Source organism: Camelus ferus, chromosome 9 (genome assembly GCF_009834535.1).
Source record: "Camelus ferus isolate YT-003-E chromosome 9, BCGSAC_Cfer_1.0, whole genome shotgun sequence".
In the NCBI taxonomy this organism is placed as follows: domain Eukaryota; kingdom Metazoa; phylum Chordata; class Mammalia; order Artiodactyla; family Camelidae; genus Camelus; species Camelus ferus.
The window spans coordinates 47729707-47753098 of record NC_045704.1 but is presented as its reverse complement, the minus strand read 5'-3'; the positions used below and the strand labels follow the sequence as shown (position 1 = coordinate 47753098).

Below are 23392 nucleotides of genomic sequence, written 5' to 3'. Positions count from 1 at the left end.
TCTGTATTTTCCTTCAATGGGTTTTGTTATCCTACCTTGGCTCTAGGGAATAAATGAAAAGACAGGTTACCTCTTCTCTCCTACATAAGTTCCTTGGTACTATGGACTTTAATATTGCAGCTGCTTCTATGACCATATTCCTAAATGCACCTGACTGCTGTCTGGGGTAGAATTTTATGTTTGGCAAACTGAATTCTGTTGGGAAAAGTAGCCAGCACTTAGTCCAAATACTGCATCTTCTTTAGCAAACACCAGAGATAAGCAAAGACATCTGCTTCTCAGTTTGGAGAAGGTAAATTAGGTTGAACTGGCTCTTGGGACAGTAGGTGATCTTCAGTAGGGTTGTAGGAATGGACCCTCGTAAAGTCAGCATTGGTCCTCTTTTTTTTTTTAAGGGTAAAGTGTATTTTTAAATTTTTATTCCTTTAATGAAGGCACTGGGCACTGAACCCAGGACCTCATGCACGCCAAGCACGCACTCTATCACTGAGCTATATCTCTGAAACTAAACTAAAAAAGAACTGAGTTCTTTTTTAATATCACAGTTGTGCTTCATCATATGTGAAGGCCCAAATGCGGGATCTCTGCTTGGTGAGCCTACACTGAGGAGCACCCGCCCTCGGAAAAGAACAATCCACCAGAAGTCCCCACCTGAAAACTTCCACCCAGGTCTCCCCCAATTCACTTTGTTTGCTAGAATGAAATCAAGAGGAAAGCAGGAAAGGGCCAGTAAAGATAAGATTAATTTATTTGCCCTCACAACTCCATGGGCCACAAAGGGGCCCAAAAGTCTTAGGTGCATGCCCTGCAGCAGTGGTCAGGGAGTCCAGTCCTCTGGAGTGCCTGCTCCCTTGTCCAGAGCTGCCTTGAGCCGGATCCCTCCTGATCCCATCATCCTGCTCCCACATGCAAGGGGTACACAGGTCCACAACCCGGGCCTGCCTCCAGCAGCAAGGACAGGGCCCTGGGGTAGCTGCAGCACTGATCCATGTGAGCTCAGGTGGGTGGGTGAGTAGGAAGGCAGGCAGGAGAGTGTGGTTCAGTGCAGAGAGCTGCTGTTCTGCTCTTCAAAGGCCATCTTGCCCAGGAGCTGGCTGTCCAACTCCACCCCGCTCACAGGGAGCTGGAAGAAGTTCATTTCGGCTGCTAAGGCTGCCATGGCAGAAGGGTCCTGGCCAAACTGAGCTCGCAACATCATGTCCATTTTCTCCAGCCTCCTCTTGAGTCGCTTGGCCTCCCGCTCCCGGATGAGCCGGGCCTGCCGCTTCTCCGGGGTTTCATTGGCCCGCTTCAGCCTCATGGCCTCCCGATCTCGCTGCAGCCGGCGTGCCCGCTGCTCGTCTGTCTCCTGCATGCGCTGTAGGCGCTTGGCTTCCCGGTCCCTCATGCGCCTTACCTCCCGCTCCTCTGGGGTCTCATTGTCCCGCCGGCTCTTCTTGGCCGTGCGCTCTCGTTCCAGCCGCTGCAGCCGGACTTCCAAAGGCTCGTTCTGTCGACGCAGGGCCCACTTACGTACACTGGGGGTCTGGGCTTCTAGCAGCTTCCGATAGGCGGCACAGTTGTTGCACACAAGCAGAATTCCAGCAGGGTACACTGGAGGACTAAAGGCAATGTCCTTCCCCTCAGCACTGGAGGGGCCCTCACTGTGTGCTGGGGGTAGGGATTCCATATTAAGTACTTCAGGAAGTTTCTCACTGGAAAGCAAAAATTTTGCATGGTTAGTGTCACCATCTCACAAGGCTCAGGTCCTACCAGGTCAGTTGCTCCTAGTTCACCACTCGGGGTCAGTTTGAGTGCCTGGGAGACCTCCTCTACCTTTCTATCCTTGCTCTTCTTTGGGCTTCAGTGTCTATCAAGTCTTAATGCTCACCTAGAGTTAGAGACCGAGCCGACAACTGCAGCAAGCCATGGGAAATCAGATGAGCCCTTACAACGGGCAGTTCCATTCAAGCCAGATGGATGGTGTTTGTAGGAGTTGTGCAGGGCAGTCCTCCTTGAGGTGGAGGCTGCTTTCAAGAGAGGTCCAGTCCACTGGCTCAACCTCCCCCTGGTGGACCCTGTGTTGTACACTAGCAAATGGGACTTGAACACAATTCACACAGTTTCAGTCTTCATGGGACACAATGGAGACTATATCCTCACAAGAGTGTCCTCTCAGCACCCTGTAACTTCTTACTCCATGCTTTATTGTGAATGTTCTTCGACTTCCCCACATCTCTTTCCAGATGAATATACTGTGATAGAGGAAAGGAATGGGAATTCATTTCCCTTTGGGGATATCTCTTGGAACAGGCATATTTATTAGCCTCATTACTTGTATTTCCAAAGAGCCAAGAGTCAGTTGCCTTTGCATTACCTACTGCTAGCCTTCACTTTGACTTGGAAAAGCAAAACTCATACCCAGTAATTCTGTTCCCAGCACAGAGGGTTAGGTGCCTGGCTAACCTGTTAAACGTGGCATGGCTGGTGAAACGGGCTCCACACACAGCACAGTTAGACCGCTGGTCCTCCGAGTGGATTAAGAGGTGGCGACCCAGTGACCCTGGGGAGCTAAGGGCCCGGCCACAAACAGGACACATGTAGCTCTTGGCGCTCACCACTGCAGCAGTGTGCTGTAAAAGAGAGCCTTGGTCTGTGAACTCATGTCATCTCCAGGACAATCTACACCCACTCAGCAACTACTTTCTGAGAAATGTCCCCTTTCCTTAGTCTCAGAAGAAGGGACTTGCAACTATTCTCTCTATTCAGCACCTGGAAAAGTAAGAGTCTCTTGTGTTAAAGGGCCTTCAGAAGGGCTAGGCTGTCCAGACCACTGCTCAGATTTCATTAGTTAGAGTTATGACTACATTCTGGGACATGTGACTGGCTTGACAAACAATGGGACTCCAGAGCCCTCTTCAGAGCCTGAGAAGAAATCATGCTCAGGATAATTTCTCATGGTCTGCTTGCATCACACTGCGTAGGTACAAGTGAGTTTTAAGGGAGTGTCGAAGGCCAAATCTAGAAGTTGGCTGGGAAGACTAGTATCCGGAAGGTATTTAAGTGTACTGCCTTTCCTTCAATGTTTTAAAATCAGTCTCCTAAAGAAATGCTTCTCCTCATGAACCAATTTTCTTTATGGTAAAACCAGGCTGCTATATATGTTGATGCCAGTTCCAAGACAGATAGACCACAAGGCTCTGTGACTGGATCAGACAGAAAAAGAAAACACGAGTTTGTTTTGTTCTGACCCCCTGGTTTACACTAACCTTCTCTAGTATTTCAGGAGCATTTATGTTAACTCATTTTTTCTTCTTTAAAACAAAACCCTCATTATTAAACATATGCTAGTTTCTATTTTCCTATTTAAAATATGCATTAAATAATTTAGAAAAAAAAATGATACTTAATTTTCACAGTGTGTCTGCCTGGGAACCCAAAACATATTCACCCAACATATCCCACTTATTCTCTAACATGTTCTGAAGAGTGGAGTGGAGCCTTAGTTGAAACAACAACTCAAGGTTCTCTTAGGAGGTGGAGGCAAAGACTAACCAAGTTGCTGGTGCCTGTGTTCCACAGCGCAGCTCCCCACGCCATACCTGGTACACATGAGCAATCAGCTGCTCCCGACTCCCACAGTCAAGCTGGCAGAGGGGACACTGGCAGAGTCCAAGCAAGGGGTCAGAATTCAAATTCTCCGTGACCTGCAATTTAACAAGTACGCAATTCATTAAGACTGTTTACCAGTCTCTCCTGCCCCAGCTTCTTTTAAAAGGGTATCCTGTTAAAAGGAAAACCACCTCTTATCACATGTTATTCTTAAGTTCCCATTGTGGACTGAGGGAAAAATAGGGGAGAGGGAATTAAATTTGCTCCCATTTTCATTTTCTCCAAGGCTTCCTTCTATGAGGAGGAAGTATCTAGAGAGAGTGTATTGATTTTTTTTCCCCTAAGGTAAACTCTGTAGAGAGAAGACTGGCTTCCCTCCCACCATGTCTCTTGCCGGAATCCTCAGGAAACAACTTAGTGAAAAGATGGCACCTCAGGTAACACTCTGACTTAAATTTGCAAGCATATTCAAGAGTACACCACAAGAAGTCAGCTAATAGTTCTGCAAAGGTGGATTCTCTGCTGGAAAGAAGTGGGGAGCTTTAGGAAGGAGAGCTGCGTGTGGGTGTAGTGATGTGGGCAGAGAAGGAAAGCTGGGTGTGACAAAAATTGTGTATGTGAGGTTTGGGTAACTGGTTGTGAAGAAAGAGAAAGCGTCACATGAAGGCCCAGGAGCCCCTCAGAGGCAAGAGTGTCACATGCGGACAACCACATCAGAGCAGAGCAGAAGGGTAAAGGGGTTCCCAGACTCAGGAGCCATTTGTCACTTGCCTCAGGCTCTACCTCTCTGTTCCCACCAACAGGCTGTTCTGCATTTTCTAACTCTTTTTCCACTTTGACCACCCCTCCATCTTCCTCGGATGTGTGGGAAGAGACTTCATCTTGTGTGGTCTCCTCTTCATCACCCTCACTGTCACCTGGAACACACAAACTGGTCACTTGTTCTGATTTTTGCATGAATTCTGACAAAACCCAGTACACTAGGGTTTGCAGCTATAATGGAAAACGTTTTCAGATCTTCTGTAATATAGTTTGTACCAGTACTTATTTGGGTACAAATCATGCTAAGTAGAAGCAAGCCACAACTGTTGTTTGTAATGCCATATACACACTAAAGAGAAAATCTGAGGCAAAACTGCATTGGAAAATGGTTATTAGGCCCTATATATTATCATAAAAATAATAACGTCTTACACATGGTTCCCAAATATCTCACACTTCAAATCACACCTCCCACGTACCTCATTCCACACTCGTTCCCACAACACACCACTCCTGACTTACCAACGCTTCTCACTGACTTTATTACTTACTTTTCTCCATAACCTCCCTGCACAATTTCTCCATGTTGTCACATACACTATTCTATTCTGAGACCCACTAATCTGTTCTCTCCCAACAAACCCCTAGGCACACTTACAGAAACACCAGGTTTTTCTTTTCCTCTTATTGATAAAGGAGGCAGTAGGAAATTAGGTAAAAATATCACTTTATAGGGAAAAAGCTGTTCAGTGCAGTGGAAAAGTTAGTACAGCAACCAACCTTGGGCATTTTGTAATGGTATTTGACTCAGTGTGTTCTTACTCTGCTAGTAACTCAGCATTCTAGGCTAAATAAGTCCATTGTTTCTGTTGGTTCTTTGGATTATCTGATGGATAACTGAATGCATTAAGGGGGAAGGAACAGGCCATTCTTTACTTTAAGATGAAATATAATTTCTTGTGACTAAAGTAAGAATTCAGTTTGTTTTAGTTTAGGGGGTAGGATGTAGCTGTGAGGAGGTCTGCCTGTGGCTGAGGGGTCTGCAAGGTTTGTGTGAGCTTATTTTTTTCCCCTTATTACTTATAAAATAGGAAACAAATGATTAAAAAAACACAATAATATAGGGAGTTCTTTCTGAAAGGAAAAAAAAAGTGTTAGTAATTGGAAGATCACAAGAGGAAGCCAAGCCTAGGGAAGCTGTCAGACTCCAGTCCCATCCCAGCACCACCTAGATCCAGGACTCCTGGGCCTGAGTGTCAGCAAGAGAAATAAATACAGGATAGAGTTTTACCAGCTCTCTGCATCAGCAGTGAGGCCTAGCTTCCCTAGCTAATAGTACTACTTATCTTCTCTCTACTTACCCTTGAATAATTTCTATATCTACCATGAACTGGACAAAACTGGTTACATTCCCTTTCTTCATAAGAAAATCTAACCAAATCATCTGCTGGTAGTTACACGTGTCTCTGTTAGATACTCCAGTTGGTTGGTGGACTGGATTTGGGCCCTGGAAAGATCTATAGTATGTACACCTTATTCCCCTGTCCAAAGCTTTAGTTTGAATGTATCTCAGTAATAAAGGATTGGCACAGATTAAATCATACCATATTTTCTCACCAGCTTATCCAGAACACTTGTAGTCTAAGACAATACTGTTATCAAATACTTTTTGTAATTTATCAAAAATCCAAATATATCTCATTATGAGAAAGATTAAAAAAAATAAGAATGCCATCTAGAGGGATGATGCAACTTCTCCAAGATGGAAACCTATTCAACTTTTATAGATTTTGCCATTCCTACCTATTACTCAAATTGGTAGCTCCCACAGGTTGTCTAGAAGTATTTGGGTTCACTGTTTTGTACCTGAGCAATTACTTGCTAAATTTTTATTATTTTTGGTTGCTAAAGTATTAGTTTGAGTAGAAAATGTAGTTTCTAGAAGGGTGCAGAACTCTCTCCCTCTTCTTTTTCAACCCCAAACATGGAGAAAAATCAGGAAGGTCAATCTGAATTGACACTAATAATAACCAGTATCAGATGGATGAAATTAGTAAGTGTGTGGAAATCATCCTAGGAAATAACACATCTCGAAGTGTATTTGCTCAGGCAAGTCATGGAACAGATCCATGAGCCTCACTATTTTTTCTATCTCTCAACCAAGGTATCTATTTAGGACTTGGTGTGGGAAGACCTTGACGTTAACATTTTATATGCTGCATAATCTCACTAGTAAGCAAATCCTCTTGTATAACAATAAAACTGGGCCCTCAAGCAGAACTTTCATTAATACCACTCTTATATTTTATTAATTATGAATAAATAGATACTAGGAGACAGGGATTTTTTTTTCCCTTTCCCTTTGACCTAACCCACGGGCTGCTTGAGCACTAGTTATTCCTATGCCCCATCTATCACAGTCATCACAAACATAACCATGTATGGCAGTGTGCCAAGTACTACAGTCCATGGGTTAAAAAAAAAAACATAATGCCAAATCTGTTCTCTCTCTGGACAGGAATATGTGCATACACCTTAGAACACCTTGGGAACACTGAGGATCCACAAATCTCCTTCTTCATGTCTTCCTCCCAACCCCCATGCACAATCCCCAGAGCACACACACTCTGATAATTCTTCTCCCATTGCCCTGAGTCATTACCAGAAGGTGCAGAACTCACTGCTACTGGAGTCCTGATCTCTTAGTTGTTGGATAGCTTGTCGCTGACTGCCCAGGTCTCCAGGAAAATCAGTTTTCATCATCGCCTGGCGGGCTTGCTCTTCTAGCCCAGCAAATACTTGATCCCCTGGTGGTCACAAGGAAAAATAGTCAGGCCACCAGCTGGGCAGCTCATCCCCAGGCAAGTTGGTTGGAAAGTCAGACCATTCAAAGGTAGGAGACAGGTAGGTATTCTGTGGTGCGGTCATTCACCTCCAAGTCAGCTTGTTGCCTCCAGCGGTTTCTGGGCACAGCTACTTTTCTTGGGCAGTAAGCCAGATGCTCTAGAAAGCATCATTTGCTTTCCTTAAATCCTCCTAATCTTTCCTTTCAAAAGGTAATCAACTGCTACTTAACAAATTTAACTTCAAAATCTAAATTCCATTTATAGCCTTCCATCAGCATCAGGGAGATAGAAGCAAGAAGAGGCAAAGTGATGGAATGAAGACAGGGCAACAAATCTGGGCACAATCTCTGAATCTCAGTGTACTAGCAATACTGCATAAACTCTGTCTACCTCTGACTACAAACAGGTGCTTCAAATAATCCATCTAAAAACAGAATCTCTAATCCCATCCTTCATCCATTCTCCTTCCAGGACATACTCTGGAAGTTATTCCTTGACTCTCTTTCTCACACCTATCAGAATGAGCCACAAGCAAATCAAAAATTGGTTGATAGTTTAAAAGGAAAACAGATAATATGTGAACTCATTTCTGTTGAGGAACAAACTTCCTGAAACACGCCAACCAATCTGCAACAAATAATATTTCATCTAGTCTTCTTGGTCTACTGTGGTCCTTTCTTTTCTTTTCTTTTCTTTTCTTTTCTTTTTGGATGGAGTATCCAAAAGCCCTGGACCCATCCTTAATTATGCATTTACTCTGAGGAACTCTGCCTGGCATCTGTGTGGTTATTGAAGGGTTAACATTTAAGTGTTCTTTTATTTCCAAGAGGCCAGGCATAAGGAGAAAAGAGAATTGAGTTTCTCAAGGTTTCCATTATCTCAGAGTGGAAACTACAGTCCCCATTCTCCAGCCACCAAGAGAGAGAATAATAAAATGCCCCAGTGAAATGCCTAACAATAGACCAGGCGCTTTCTTACTGGAGAGAGAAAGGAAGGTCAACAGGCTCAGGTTCCAAGGCTGATACCATGATGGAGGAGGAATGAACCTGTCAGTTGACCTGTACAAGTCCTTGGGCAATGAAGGACTTGACATTAAGTAGGCTTCATGCAATTCATTTAGGTGTTTGTTCAGCAAATATTCACTGAACATCTACTATATGCTAAGTGCTGAACACTAATAATAGTGATTATTTGGCACTTCCTAGTTCCAGGCTCTATGTTAAGTGCTTTACAGTTGCTACCTCACCTTAATTCTCTGCAGAATTGTGTGGTGGGTATTACTATCAATATTTTTACTTAAGAGAAAACTAAGGTCAGTGGTGGAACTAAGTGTTCAATCCCAGTATGCCCAACTCTAATAATCAAATTTTTAAATTGCTTTTCTAGCAGAGATGTAAACATAAGGTTAAGCAGTTCATTAGAGCAGTTTTACCAAAAACAGATGCTTGTATCTGTGTGAAAAGAACATCTCTAATCCTATCGTGTTACCTTCCTACCATGAGAATCTGATACATACAACTCAAATATCAAAGTAATGTTCTCAGGGCCAGTACTGACAAAAGAAACCATCGTTTTTATGGTTCTGATTGCATGTGATGCGTTGCCATGCCTGGGTCAGAGTAATTAATATTATGGCTACTCTGACTGATAACGTGAGTGGGAGCAGAGGTGGTTAGAGCCCTCACGTAAAGGAAAAATAAGCTGCTTTAAGCCCATTTCCATAATATTCAAGATGACACACTGGATATAAATTACTGCTAGGGAGAGCAAAAATTGAATTCTGTGTTAAAGCACCTCCTCTTCCCTCTTTGCAGAAGTAAAATATTTAATTTCTCCATGTTGCCTCCACTGTAACCACAAGACCATGGTCAACTGGAACAGTTACTGAATTCTTCTCAGTAAATGCATATTTTTGGACCTGGTGGCAGGGGGCAGATATGACACTAATGAACAAGTTATGTACCAGCATATAATTACCAAGGGGCAGACAATTCTCATCAGTGACATCTCTAAAAAAACCTATCGAGAAACCAGCTAGGTTTATAATATACTAAGAATCTACACTTTCCCCCCTTTTCTTAATGGGGAATCACCACTGGATTAGAAGGACATCTAAAAGGATATGTACCTTTCAACATCAGATGGTAATTCAGTCTAGTCTCCATCAACTTGAGTTCAAAGCTTATTTCTGTCTATTGAAGTTGTCTAAATACTTAGGCCTTCACAGAACAGAGAAGAGTCTGTTCAATATAACTGTGCTATCTAGGACTTTTGGGGGCAGTCTCACCTACAATAGTTAGGATGTATTAATTCTGTCATTCCTTTTCGGTAATTTGGAAAGAAAAGCTATGCTCTTATATTTTACTCTACTCCTGACTTGGGAAAAAGGCAACGGTAAATTTTGTTCCTCAAGGCTATTCCTATTTTTAAGTATCATCATAAAGCAAAATATATAAAAACCATAAAGAAGTGATTCTGATAGACCTTATAGAAAAAGCTGTGTGAATGATCTTCTAATAGTCACTATTTACCTAATCCCTAAATCTGACTGTCCAGAATTATCCTTTCATAAGAAGGTAGTGATACTTGCTAAAAGTATATCATATTAACTTACATATAATGTGATCCAAAGATACTAGTGATTAAGAAGTGTTATATAATTGCCTGCTTTTATAACATGGAATTATTGTTTCCTTCTATCTTGAGACTGCTGGAGTTAGGTTAAAAAAAATCCTCCAGTTGCTAGTTATTAATGTAGGGCAACCATTTTATTTAACATGGGTATTTATTTGTCTGTTAATAGTTGAGAAAGAGTCATCTAAGCTCCACAGTAAAAAACAAGGTGCTACCTCTCCTTTTTGTGGTATGAGATCCAGATACTATTGGTCTGATTTGGCTAACGTTTTTTAGACCAGATAAGAAAAAGGCCATGTAAGCAAGTCTGTAGAATAGATGAGAAGCCTGAGATGAAAGTTATTGAAAAGGCAAAGATTTTACAATTCCCTTTCTTGAGTCCTTGGTGCAGTTAAATAAATGCAATGTCTCGCTGACTAAAATTAATTAAAGCAGCTGAGACATACTCTAAGTGAGCAGATGTCAATTTCAGAAACAAAGGAGCTAGTATTGGGAGGAAGGTGCTTAGGATTCCATTTCGAGCTGACAGTCTGTAACCCGAGGTGCTATCACGTGTTGGGCACAGAACCATTTACCTCATCAGGATGCTGACAGAATGAATGCAGACAAAACAAGTTGCACTTTTTAGAAGAGGAGTGACTTTAAAGGCTTGTTTTCCTAAGTCTCTGTAAAAGCTGAAAAGCTTTTAATTTAAGTTGAAAGTTTTTAGGCTTGTATATACTCTACAATCTGAAAACAAAAGTCTCTTAAGAAAAAGTTTTCTTTTACCTAGTGGTTTGTTTGGTACAAACACACCAAATGAAAGTGTGCAAAGGACTGTATTTTCAACCTCTCTAGAAACAGTTTATAGAAATTTGTACTCAGAAGAAAGTGAGATGAGGAAGGACGAAGGGAAGAGGTCTAACAGATTTCAACCCATCAGCAGTTCCTCTGTGACTAACAATTTTAGACTTTAATTCCGAAAGCTCTGCATTAAATCTACTAATGAACTGGGCAAAATACCAGAGTCTTGTCTGGATGTTTCTGGGGGAAAAGGAGAGATTGTGGTGGTAATTTAGACACAGAGACAGTCCTGAGGAAAGCCCAGGACATGCCAGAGCAGCCTGCACACTGGCTTCTGAAGTGGATCTGACAGATGCTGCCAGACTACAGCAATGGGATTCTTAATATATTCTTCTAGGCAGGCTCTGAGCTTCATGCCACATAATCCTCTTTTTCCCAGAAGGCAGATCTAATGGAGCTCAGCCATTACTCTGCTCAAATGCTGATTGGCTTTGACATTTAAGCAAAGCTTCTGCAGGCTTTCCTGCCTCCCAGTCCTTGAGTCCATTCCATTTACTTTAAATTGATAAGCAGCATTAAATTCAGTACATTTGATTGGTTCCATTTCACTGCAAGGGGATAGGGGACTTACATGATCAGAAGCCTGAAATCACCTATTCCTACTTGCCAATATTGTCATGGGCAATGAGAAGATGACTTCAAAAAAGGTAGGATCAGCTTCAGTCCCCAAGTAGTAAATAAGCAGAAGGTCCTCAGAGACCAGCAAATCTCACGGTCTTTCTTCTTTCTTAGTCCATCACTTGAGAAGCCCTCACTGTTTCCTGCCCTAGTGTATCACTGAAAACATCCCTCCCGGGGGTCTGCTTTTTAGTCACATCTGAACATTACTGTTTACAGCCCTCTTACTGGTCACCACCATAGAGCCTGCAAAGTCCCACCCGCTCCACCACAGTACTATAATCAGCACTTGCTCAACTCTGGACACTGCATTTCTGCAGCTGTGGATATGATATTCTCTTCTTCCCTGTGGCCTGTTTGTGCATCTGTTGTCCACCTCCAATACCAGCTTCTCCTGGCTTTGACTGACCACAGTGGGAGGAGATGCAGCTTGATGGATTTATGCTATGTGGGCACAGAGATGGGCCGCACAAGCCTTCTCTGGCTCCTCTGGACTTACCACAATCATGGTGTCATCCCTGCCAGCTACTTTCTTCAAAGTCTCTTTGGGCAGGTATTTGATAGGTAAATGTCCAACTCTTAAGACTGCCTTATTTGTGACCTCATCATCTCTACTAAGAGTTCCTTTCCTGCCCTGCCTTCTTGGGGTCATATCTGTGTCTTTTATCAATATTCATCCTCAACCAGAGAGAAGACAATCCTCCTGAACTCCCAGGTTCGATTACCTACACTAAAGACACTTCATTTTCTCTCTCTTGACAATCCTCACATTCAGGCCCAGTAAATTTTACTGTGTTAGCAGCAATTTCTAAATTCTTCCTGAATCATTCACCTTTATATTAAGTAGCCTTCCATATCCCCCTAAGAATACACTCCTAGAAGCATTCAGATTGCTCTGTTTTATAAAAATCTCCTGGGACTTAAATTGAAGAATTAATTGTATATGAAGGTTTACTATCCTAATCTCATTAATCTATAAAATGCTAAAGTCTTCTTAATTCCTCTGTTCCTACCGTTTTCTCTCCTACTCTTGAAATTACCCAGTAAGATAAGGTACATAGTGCATGGTATATTGTACATTGTTTAATAAATTTTAGTCCTCTTCTCTAAACTCCTTGACTAATCTATCCTGTCAAATGTAGAATTTTTTCCTTAAAAAAAAAACTTTCCTATGTTAGACCACTGAATTCCCTCCAAATACTGCTGTACTTTAGTTAGTGCAATCCCTCCATAATAACAGGGACTCTTTTATAAACATTTGGATGAGAATGCTTTTCTCTCCAGATCATAGGAAACTGATTAATTGTCTCAAATCTGCATAGATATATTAATGTTAATTTAGTATGGCACTTTTGAACACCCCCTATAAGCAGTGTCAGAAGTAGAGAGGGAAAGCAGGAAATATATACGGGACACAGTGCCTGTCCTCTAGAAGTTTACAATCTAATTACTGAAATAAAACATACATATGAAACTGCTAATAATGCAAGGCAATAGTGCACAGTTGGTCTTCCTGTAACCAGTCTCCCCTTCATGATCCGTCCCACACACTATTTCACAGTCCCAGAACACTGCATTCTAAATGTCACTCCACACTCCCTGCTTAAAAACCTTCTGTAGCTCCTTACAGTCTACAGAATGAAGTTTGAACTTGGCCTGGCTTTCAGGCCAGTACAATGTAGAGTTAAACATCTCCAACCTCATGTTCTATGACTTCTGGACAAATGAAACTTCTGATTCATACAAAGTCTCCTTAATTAATCAGTCTCCCCTGAACATATCATGTGCATTCCCTCTTTGTATTTTTGCTCATGTAATTTTCCCTACCTGATTTTACCTCTCCTTTCCTCTTTTTTAAAGAATGGACTTTCTACTTTCTAAGGTCCAGTTCAAGTTCATGGTCTAGGGCCTCTTCCATCAAGCATTCCCTTGCTACTTCAGTCCATGGAGCTCTGCCCCTCCTCTTAACTCCTGTAGTACCTACAGTCTGCAGCATCCCTATTTGGAACTTAGCATATACTATCTTGCTGTATCTATATCTGTACCTATGTGCATATATATATATATATATATCTCCTTTATATATTCCTTATATTCATTTATATCCTTGGCATCTAGCACAAGGCTTTGCACAGAGTAGGAATCCTATAAAGGATTTTTTAATGTGAATACTAAGGATGAATCAAGTGCACCTGTTCCTAAGACAGTTTTCTAACACCTCCTCCAGCACGGACACACTTTAAATCCATTATGTTCAAAATCTTTAACCCTTTTTTCTCCACAAATTAGTGTGAGCCTCTCACCTAAATTCAGATTACTCTTCCATTCTAACCCTCAACGTTCCCAGGTTTCAGAAACAAAGCCCAGTACTCACAGTGAACTTTATTTGGATTTGTCTGTTTCCGACGGGACATGTTTCCCTGATCCAAGAGCTCTGGCTTTTCCCAGTTTCACGACTGGATGATACTACCTCCTTGCAAGGTGCTGACCTACAATAAAAAGGATAATGTTAGCACATGTCATTTTGCCCAGAAATTATACAACATTAAAAGATAAAAAGACTTAAAAATGGTTCTTGAGCATATAAAACTCACCAGTTATAAATCACTGAACTACTTAAAGAAAGAAAGAAAGAAATGAATAAATCTCTAGCACAACATCAAGGTCCCAAGAAGTCTGAGAGGAGACTCCAGAGGATTTAGAGAATTCCACTTTAAATCCATCTGTGGCATCCAGAATACTGTTACATGATCATGATCAAGGTCACAGAGTAGAAAAGGAAGCAAAAAATTCAGGCAGCCAGCATTAGAAGCACCGTGGGGTCAAAGGGATAACCCCTATGAATCATAAAAGGAAGCAAAAGGAAGCTAAAGAGGGTGGCAGCTCACATGTCACATGCCCTCTGGAAGTCAAGCCCTGCAGTCTGCACCAATGGGAACCTCCAGATTTTTTTTTTTTTCCAAGAAGATATCTCACCTGGAGGTGACAAAGGCATCACATCCCTATGAGACAGGGAGCATCTCAAAACGCTTAGGCATTTGTAAAGGAAAACATGGGAAATAGAGTTTCTACCTAGTGATGCAGGCACAGTGCTGGGCACTGTGGATGACAGGGCACTAAAGCAAATCAGACTTCCAGTGTTGAAGATGGGCTTTCACACCAGAAGAGCCAGGTCCCATGCACATTGTGGAGTACTAATTCAACTCCCCAATGTGAAACTTCAACCTGGCCCTGCTCACATGCTTCTGAGCAGTCATCACAGTTAATAACTTTGGTGCCTCTTCTCAATCCAGCCGCTATGTAGCAAAGAGATCCATGGGAAGAACAAAGAGAAAAGGTCCCCAAATGAGAAGTGCTGCAGAGACATGCACTTACTTCCCTGAAAGAGGAGGGAACAGATACTTCAGCCTGGAGGTTCCTGATTAGTTATAAGGAAGACTTTCCCAGCATTAAGTGTTGTTAGAGTCTGAAATGGATTAGTAGTGGAAACTGTGCATTTTTTTTTGAAAGACAGAGTGAAAAAACAGACACAGATCAAAAAGAAAGATATTTTGTTTCCTAGCAAAGATAAGAGTATGGATCTGGGTACCCTCTAACTTTTCCTTCAGTTCCTGCTTTCTCAAACTGTACTCACACTGAATATGCAAATATAAAATTGTAGTTTATTGCCTTAAGAGGCTACTTACTACTAGCTATACTTTGCACTCCAGTTAGTGAAGACTCGCCTTCTGTTATGCCAACTAACTCCTCAATGTAGCTAGAAAGGACCTCAGACCTGTAATCAGATCCTGCCTCCCCTTACCAAGAGAAGAAAGAAACCGCAAATGGCAAAGACAGGCCTCCACAGGAAGTGGCAAAGGAAGCAGCTTTCAGGCAGTCTTCTATCATATCTGCATATCAAACACAATTCTTTTTCAGACCTTTAATTAAAAAAAAACAACTCTAAATGTATACAGTAAAAATCAGTTTCAACTATTTAGAGGGCAGTATGCTGAGTGCTCATGCTAATGAAATGTGTTCTCTAAGTTTTGTCTGTGTAAATCATTTCTTTCTAATCAAGTAGTTATTTTATTAATGGAAGGAGTGAATAAATATTACAAGTTGGATCTTTTCCTGTAAGTCTGTGGAGTCACAAAGTGGAAAGTTGAATGAAATGCAGATTGCCTATCATTTTTTTCTAAAATTTGCAGAGCTACACCTCGACTGTAGAAGGAAAAAAATGAAATCTTAGAAATCTTAAATAACCTTTAAATTTTCTTTCCATTGAGATCAGAAATTGAAACTGTGAGATAAAGGTAATAAAAATTCTTCTGAAGGAAGGCCAAATAATTTGAGACGGGCTCTATTCAGATCATCTTGGTGAGACAACAGTTCAATACTAAAGCTACAAGTCAGAAACAGATCAGTATCTGCGTATTTAAATTGCCAGTGTCCACAATCCTCCTAGTGGCCAAATGGGGAACCCACCAGATGGTACCCAATGGGACTTCATACCTGAGGTATTAAGGGGAAAACATAAGCAAATACTCTTCCCTCCCTAAACAAAACAAAACAAAAGCCTGTGGCGTCATGGAATCTTGAAAATAAATAAGACAATTAATTAATTAACTAATTAATTAACGATAAATAACTAGCAGTGGAAGTACATTCTTGATCACACAGCAAGATCTCAGAGGTCAGAAATTGTTTTATAGGCAATAAAAGCTAATAAAATCCACAGACACATTGCCCCAAAGTTCACTATCTCAGTTTTACTTTTAACACTGCCTCAGTTCCCAAGCCTGAATCCGAAACCAACACGAAAATGTAAATAGACAGCTGCCCGAATATCACCATCTGGAAGAAAAACAGGATGGGAAGAAAGGTAACCGGTGAGATTCAGGTCTACAAGGGATTCTACTTTAAAATGAAGGCAGTTTTGTCTTTAGAACGAGGTTAAGAATCCTTGGGAGGAGGGGGGAAACGTCTCCCCTTAACACTGTCCCTGCTCTCCCACAGGTGTTAGGTTGCAGCTTCCAGGACACACCACAGTCTTTAGCAAGAAAAAAAAAAAAAAAAAGGTGAAATCCAAGCTTTAAGAAAAGAGGGTGCACTCCCACCTCCAGCTCTGGTGCAGTTCCCACGGAGCAAAGTAAACTCTCCTGAATCTCAGTGATTTGTATCTGCCAAAAAGGAGAGGACAAGAAAGCTGGTCACGTAGCCGCCTCACTGTTCACCCTTTTCCCACTTATGTTTGATCTGGAGTGTGTGTATAATCAGCCGAGATGGTCTCTCTGGCTTCTTCCAACAGGAGCACAGGTAGAATCCCAGAAATAATCAGACAAGAGCCAGAGGTCTTTCGAGGCGGCTCAGACAGCCCCTCAGACGACATAGTCTTCTCAGAAATCTAAATTTAGAAGCTTTTCTGTAAGACCGCGACGCGGGACTGATACCCCGGTCTGCACTCCCACGCCCATCCTCCCCCCTCCCCCAGCTCTAGCCCAGCCTGTCAGAAGCCCGGGCCGTCCCGGCGGTGCCCGGCCGAGCCGGACCCGGGCCCACGCGGGGAGGGCGGCGGCGCGGACGCTCCTCCTGCGGCCGAGACCGCCAGGGGGACGGGAAGAGGAACGGCCGCCGTGGAGAGCCAGCCTGGTCTGGCCTCGTCGCGGGAACCCGGGCAGGGCGGAGGGTCAGAGCTTGGACTGCCCCCGCCCCCAAGGCCAGAACAAGCCCCTAGCCCCCTCCCCAGACGCAGACAGACAAAAGGACCAACACCTGGCGACCAAAGAGTGTGGGTGGGTGAGGAGCCCTTGCATCCTCAGCCTGGCTTGGAAGGGAAGGAGTCGGGGGTCTTTTTACCCGGCGCCTCGGCGCTCTACGGCGCTCCGGGTTCCTGGGCCCCGCCTCCGGACAGACGGACCGCCGGACAATGGGCCCCGGGCCGCAGCTTGGGCCGGCCGGGCCGGGGCTCTCCAAGACTGGACCCCGGCGGGCGGAGGGCGCTCCGAGCCTAGCCGGTGGCAGGGAGCCGAGGGGCGGCGCTGCAGACGGACAAAGCCAACGGCAGACAGACAGACGGAGGGGGAAAAAGATGGCGACTCGGGCGGCGGGAGCGCGCTGCTCGCGCACCCGCAACCAGTGGAGCGCGTGCACGAACCTCTCCTCTCCCCCTCCCCCCTTCTCCAGCTTAGTCCCCCTCCCCGCTCCTCAGGCGCGCGCCCGGCAGTGTAGGCGGGGCTTGAGGGAAAAGGGGTCCGGGAAGGCGGGACTTAAGGGAGCATCCAATCACAGACATTCGAGAGGGGCCTCGCTTCCATCCTCGCGCCGGCGACCACCCAGCCTCGCACCCTCTAAGGTCTTTCTCTGGCCCTGTGAGCCCCTCAACTACCCTAACCTCTCCTGAACCTATAAACTCTACCCTGACTGTCAGCTCTGATCCTGGTTTCCTACCCCACCTTCGAGTTCAGCCACAAAACCCACATCCCTCAACCACAGCTGCACCGCAGGCTCCCCCTCTCCTTAGCCCAACCGTAGCTTCCCCCTTTCCCCGAACCCAAACCCTCTTCCCTTCATTTCTCCACACCTTATGGTTTCTTCGGCCCCCGCGGCGTTTAATCTGACCGAGACCTAGGGGCCATCGGCCTTTGTGGGAGGGGCTAAATTCAGCTGCTAGAACCTCAGAGGAGAAAAATCTTCAGATTTCTTTTAGACATTGTCTCCAACATGATTCTCAACTAATAAAATAAGTGTAGACCTAGGGAAATGGGATTAATTTAGAGAAGGGTAATTTGTGGCACTGTTACCACTTGAGGGGCGTTTGGGGCAATTGAGGGTGGTTAGACTCACTTCCTAATAAAATACCTCCTTCCCCACACATCGTCCCCTTTTATTTCCTCACCACTTTCCTTCCTTTCCTCTTATTCTGTCGTGTCGTAGAATATCTAAGCCTGTCTTTGACATAGCTCAGCTGAGAAGTGGGGCATGCGGTGGAAAGAAGATGGGATCTCACATTAGAAGATCCAGGTTGGAGTCTCAGCTCTGTGGCTGACCAGCCTGGTTACTTTCGGCAAGTCACTTCCCTATTCTGAACCCTCGCTTCGTAAGATGTAAAATGGATAATAATGTAATAATTCCTGATCTACTCTTGTAGGGTTGTTGTGCTGATTAAGTAAAATGAATATATGAAATCATTATGCAAATATTCCTTATGATCACTGGCCCCACAAAGGTGAAGCTAATGAGGCTGCTGACCCTTGCCTATAAAGCCACAAGTCCTGTTGTTTGCATAACATGCTCTTGCAAAATGTCCTTTCCCGAAATCTCCAACGAGATAATTTCATTGTCTGCATCTTGTGTTTAATGTGAGAGGATCTTGGTCCTTCACAATTCTGTGGAAAAATTCATTCATTCATTCATTATTCATTCTTTGTGGCTGGGATATGAGATAGGAATTATTGTTCTTTAACTTCAGTTAAGAAAACTTTAAAATTTCACTTAAAATTTTAATTCCCGGGTAGCCAGAAAATGGAATATTCTCATCCAACCAGAAGGTTTTTAGGTAGTGTTTAGAATACAAGCTGGAATAAACATTGGCTTTTATACTTAACAGTAATTCTTGATTAGTTTAGACTGAGGGATACAAATATGGCTTTATAATGTTACTTTCAAGTTGATATTTTCAACATGAAAAATAGCTGGCAGGTAAAGCATTAGGAGAGAGCTTCCAGCGAAATTTCTTGGCTTCCTCAAATTACTGTGTAATACTAGGTGGTTTGTTTCATCTCCTTGAGCTGCAAATAAAATGGGATCATAATAATGCTATTCTTAAAACCTTCATGTGCCCTGCAGTACCTCTGAGGGGCTGTGATTCAGGGTTATGGTCAAATAAGGGAAAGATTATTAAATAAAGAATTAGTTTATTTTTCCTCTGCTCTCACCTAAACTTCTTCTGGATTTGAAAGACTTTTTTGTTAATCAGGGATTTTTTTTTTCAGCTTCATCTTTTATTTCTACTTTCCCAATCTACTCAAGGAGTTACGCAATTATTTTGCCACTTTAACAATATTAACTTTCCCTTGAAGTTTCTTCTGGTTTTTATTTATTGGCTCCTACAAAGACCTCATTAGGGCTTCACACTACATTATTGGCAGGATAATTTAAAGAACTTCATTTAAAAATTTATTGTGATATAATTCACATACCCTGAAATTCACCCTTTTAAAGTGTATGAATCATCAGTTTTCACTATATTCACAAGGTTATGCAACATCATCAATGTCTAATTCCAAAACATTTCCATCACCCCAAAAAGAAACCCAGTTCCCATTAGCAGTTACTGCCCATTCTCCCTCCTTCCAGCCCTTGGCAGTCACTAATCTTTCTTTCTCTATGGATTTGCCTATTCTGAACATTTCTCATAAATGGAATCATGCAATATGGGGCCTTTGTTTCTGGCTCCTTCCACTTAGCATGATGTTTTCAAGGTTTGAGCAGTGTATGTCAAAACTTCTTTCCTTTTTATGGCCAAATAATATCCCATTGTATAGATACGCCACATTTTACTTCCATTCATCAGTTAATGGATATTTATATTGTTTCCACCACTTTTTGGCTATTCTGAATAATGTTGCTGTGAACATTCGTATGCAATTTCTGTGTGAACATATATTTTTCAGTTCTCTCAAGTGTATCCTCAGGAGTGGAATTGCTGACTCATATGGTAACTCTGTGTTTAACATTTTGAGGAACTGCCAAACTTTTAGCCAAAGACCCTGTATCATTTTATATTTCTACCAGCAATGTATGATGGTTCCAGTTTCTCTACATGCTGTGCTATGCTTGTTGTCTGTCTTTTTCATTATAGTCATTGTAGTGGGTGTGAGGTGATCTCTCCCTGTGGTTTTGATTTGCATTTCCCTGATGACTAAAGATGTTGAACATCTTCTCATGTGTTTATTATTGACCATTTGGATAAGATCTATACAAATCCTTTCTTCATTTTTAAATTGGGTTATTTGTCTTTTTATTGTTGTCTTATAAGAGTTACTTGTTTTTTAATATTCTGGACACTAGACCATTATAACATATGTGATTAGCAAATTTTTTTCTTCCATTCTGTAGGCTCTTTTCACTTCCTTGATAGTGTCCTTTAAAGCACCAAAGTTTTTAAATATATAAGGTCCAATTTGTATATTTCTAATTTGGTTGCTTTGACTTAGGTGTCATATCTAGGAAACCATCTCCTAGTCCACAGTGATAAAGATTTACACCTGTATTTTCTTCTAAGAGTTTTATAGCTTTAGCTCTTATATTTAAGTCTTTGATTCATTTTGAGTTAATTTTTGTATAGATCTGAGGTAGGGAGTTTCAACTTTATTCTTTTGCATGCAATATCCAGTTTTCCTAGCACTGTTTGTTGAAAAGCCTATTCTTTCCCCATTTAACTGTCTTGTTATCCCTGTTCAAAATCAAGTGACAAAAAGTCTACGGGTTTATTTCTGGATTTACAGTTCTATTCCATTGACCTATATGTCTCTTCTACAAATCTAGATGCCAGATTTGTAGTCTTGAGAAGAACCTCATATTTTAAGGAGATTGTTTAAACTTGTAAGTTTACATTTAGAATCTAGAGGTATAAGTTTTCACTCCTTTGAATTCATTTAAGGAAAAAATAAGTTTTCTAAGATAATTGTCGTCATGATAAATATCATGAAAACAATCTGATTTGAGAACTCTCTTTTGATCTGATATTTGAACCCAAATCAGAGTAATAACTGTGATCTAATGTATTTTTCTTTATGTTGACTAAACTCATTATATTGTTATGGAAATATGGATTACAAAAATTATATGATGTCAAGTCTCAAAGTCTGGGTTCAAGATTCTGGCACTTACTGCTGTTGATCTTGGATTGGTCACTTTGTAGCTCTAAGCTTCACTTTCGTCCTATAAAAACTAAGACATTTCTGACCTATAGCTGCTTCACAGGAATGTTGTGAGCCTCAAATTGAGCTAATGTGCTTGTAAGTACCCTGTAAACTGTAAAATGTCATGGAGATATTTAATTGCTGTACACAGCCCTAATTATTGATATTAATTAGTTCTCTGGAAGATCTTTTCATAGGTGCTCTAAAAAATGCTCTTCATTTTTTTCCCTAGGCCTTAGAAAGATTTCCAGAGTTGTTTTTATTTCATTTTATATTTTTTGGCCTAAAAGCTTTCTGAGACTTTCCCCTTTCTAAATTTAGTACTTAGGAAAAAAATGCAAAAAAGTAAAACATCTTTCCCTTCTGTCTCACACAATGTGCAGTACCTCTATTGCAGGAGTCAGCAACCTTTTCTGTAAAGGGCCAGATAGTAAATATTTTAGGCTTTGTGGGCAACATAAGGGTTCTTCTTCCCTTTTTTGTTTTGTTTCGTGTTTTTTTTTTTTACAATCCATTAAGTATGTAAAAACCATTCTTAGCTGGAAGGGCTGTAAAAAGACAGGTCTGACTGATTTTGGTCTGTAAGCCTGTTGTGGACTTTTATTTTATTGAGTTTATTTAGCACTATATCAGGTTTTAGTTACATCCACTAGTTACAGTCCTGTACATAAAAAAGAGTTACTGGTTACTTAGCCAAAGAAATGTTATGTGTTAATTTTTATCCTAACAGTACAGCAAAACAGGACTTTCAATTGAAACAGTGTGAGTCAGTTTGTTTTCTTGGATTATGTTTAGTCTCTGATTGAAACTGGTCTGTCCAGCCAGGGGTACAGATACTGTTTTGAGTAACTGGCTGGTTGTAGTACAATTCACATTGATATATTACAGGATCAAAATAGACAGGACAGGACACAAGTGATGATTGCTGAATCCAAGCAACTGCCAAGTAGGAAGCAGTTTTTAAAAATGAATCATATCATTTTTAGAAAGACATGGGCTCAATGACACTTTTTGCTCATCTTTATTTTCATGGTTTCTTTAAAGTTGCAATGATGATAAGGATTCCAAAAGTTATCTAAACACACTGTGCTACTGACGGCAGGATGAAATAGAAATTCTTATACATTAGTGGTAGTGGTGTAAATTGATACTTCCTCTTTGAAGGGTGATTTGGAAATATCTGCCAACATTAAAAATATACCTACCCTTTGCCCCAGTTCTTCTGCTTCTGAGAATTTGCCCAGTAATTACAACCCACACAGGCAAATATCATTGCAGCATTGTTTATAGAGGCAACATACTGGAAATAACCTAAATGCCCAGCAATAGAGCAGTATTTTAAAAATATGGTACACATATATAGTGGAATATTATGCAGTCCTTTAAAAGAATGAGAATTATTGATAACTACTGATACAGAACAATCTCTAAGATGTATGTCCTAAAGCAAGGTATAGTACTAAACAAGTTACAGTATATAGTTAGTCCTCCTTATCCAAAAGTTCTGCATCCATGGATTCATTCAACCAAACTCAGGTGGAAACCATTGGAAAAAAAATTCCAGAAAGTTCCAAAAAGCAAAAATGGAATTTTCTGCACATTGGCAACTATTTATATAGTGTTTACATTTATTAAGTATTATAAGTAATCTAGAGATGATTTCAAGTATACTGGAGGATGTGTGTAGGTTATATGCAAATACTACATTTTATGTAGGGACTTGAGATTTTCACATCCTTGGGGGTTCAGGGAATGAATCCCCTCTTGATACCAAGGGAAAACTGTAGTATGTACAGTAGCTACTATGTGTGTAAAAAATAAAGCATATATAGACACATGTGGTTTTACAAACATATAATATCACTGGAAGGATTTCAATAATATTAAACATTGTCAGTAATTAACATTTAATTCTCATAACAACTTTATTAAGGGAGGTAACATTCCCATTTTACAGGTGAGGCACAGAGAAATTAAGTAACTGCTCAAAGGCACAAGCATCTGGTAACGAGGTTACTCTATTTCTAGAGCAAAGGACTGAAGGACTCAGGGTCAGAAGGAGACAATTTTCACTGTACATCTTTTTCAGCTCTGTGTGTATTATTACTTAAAAATTATGCATTACTTAAAAAATTATTTCTAAAAATTTGCCTGTTCCATTAGGAAAATGGGCAAAAGATTATCATGAGCACT

At 41.5% G+C, this 23392-nt stretch overlaps 1 protein-coding gene across 5 annotated transcripts; it reads right to left on the bottom strand.

The window, feature by feature from the left end:
* Positions 1-730: 730 nt before the first annotated feature.
* On the bottom strand, positions 731-17364 carry ZNF821 (zinc finger protein 821). 5 transcript variants are annotated; one of them, XM_032486670.1, is made up of 9 exons: positions 17133-17267; positions 16394-16456; positions 15097-15214; positions 13669-13783; positions 7035-7160; positions 4363-4508; positions 3582-3686; positions 2446-2612; positions 731-1694 (listed from the first exon to the last, which is right to left on the bottom strand). In XM_032486670.1, exons 4-9 carry the CDS (start codon positions 13706-13708, stop codon positions 1040-1042), a joined length of 1239 nt encoding a protein of 412 aa, XP_032342561.1. In that variant the 5' UTR covers positions 13709-13783; positions 15097-15214; positions 16394-16456; positions 17133-17267; the 3' UTR covers positions 731-1039. The 5 variants fall into 5 exon arrangements, with proteins under 5 accessions (XP_032342561.1, XP_032342560.1, XP_032342562.1 ...); XM_032486669.1 differs by having other exon boundaries at positions 15097-15184; XM_032486671.1 differs by lacking the exon at positions 15097-15214 and having other exon boundaries at positions 17133-17364.
* Between the last annotated feature and the right edge of the window lie 6028 nt (positions 17365-23392).

What these genes read in the sequence shown, in the direction of transcription:
- ZNF821 (XM_032486671.1), bottom strand. Translation starts at nt 13,708, where the DNA reads ATGTCCCGTCGGAAACAGACAAATCCAAATAAAGTTCACT. An exon ending in AAATCCAAATAAAGTTCACT is followed by an intron (nt 7,161 to 13,668) that starts GTGAGTACTGGG and finishes TGTGACCACCAG; the next exon opens with GGGATCAAGTATTTGCTGGG. An exon ending in TGATTGCTCATGTGTACCAG is followed by an intron (nt 2,613 to 3,581) that starts GTATGGCGTGGG and finishes TCTCTTTTACAG; the next exon opens with CACACTGCTGCAGTGGTGAG.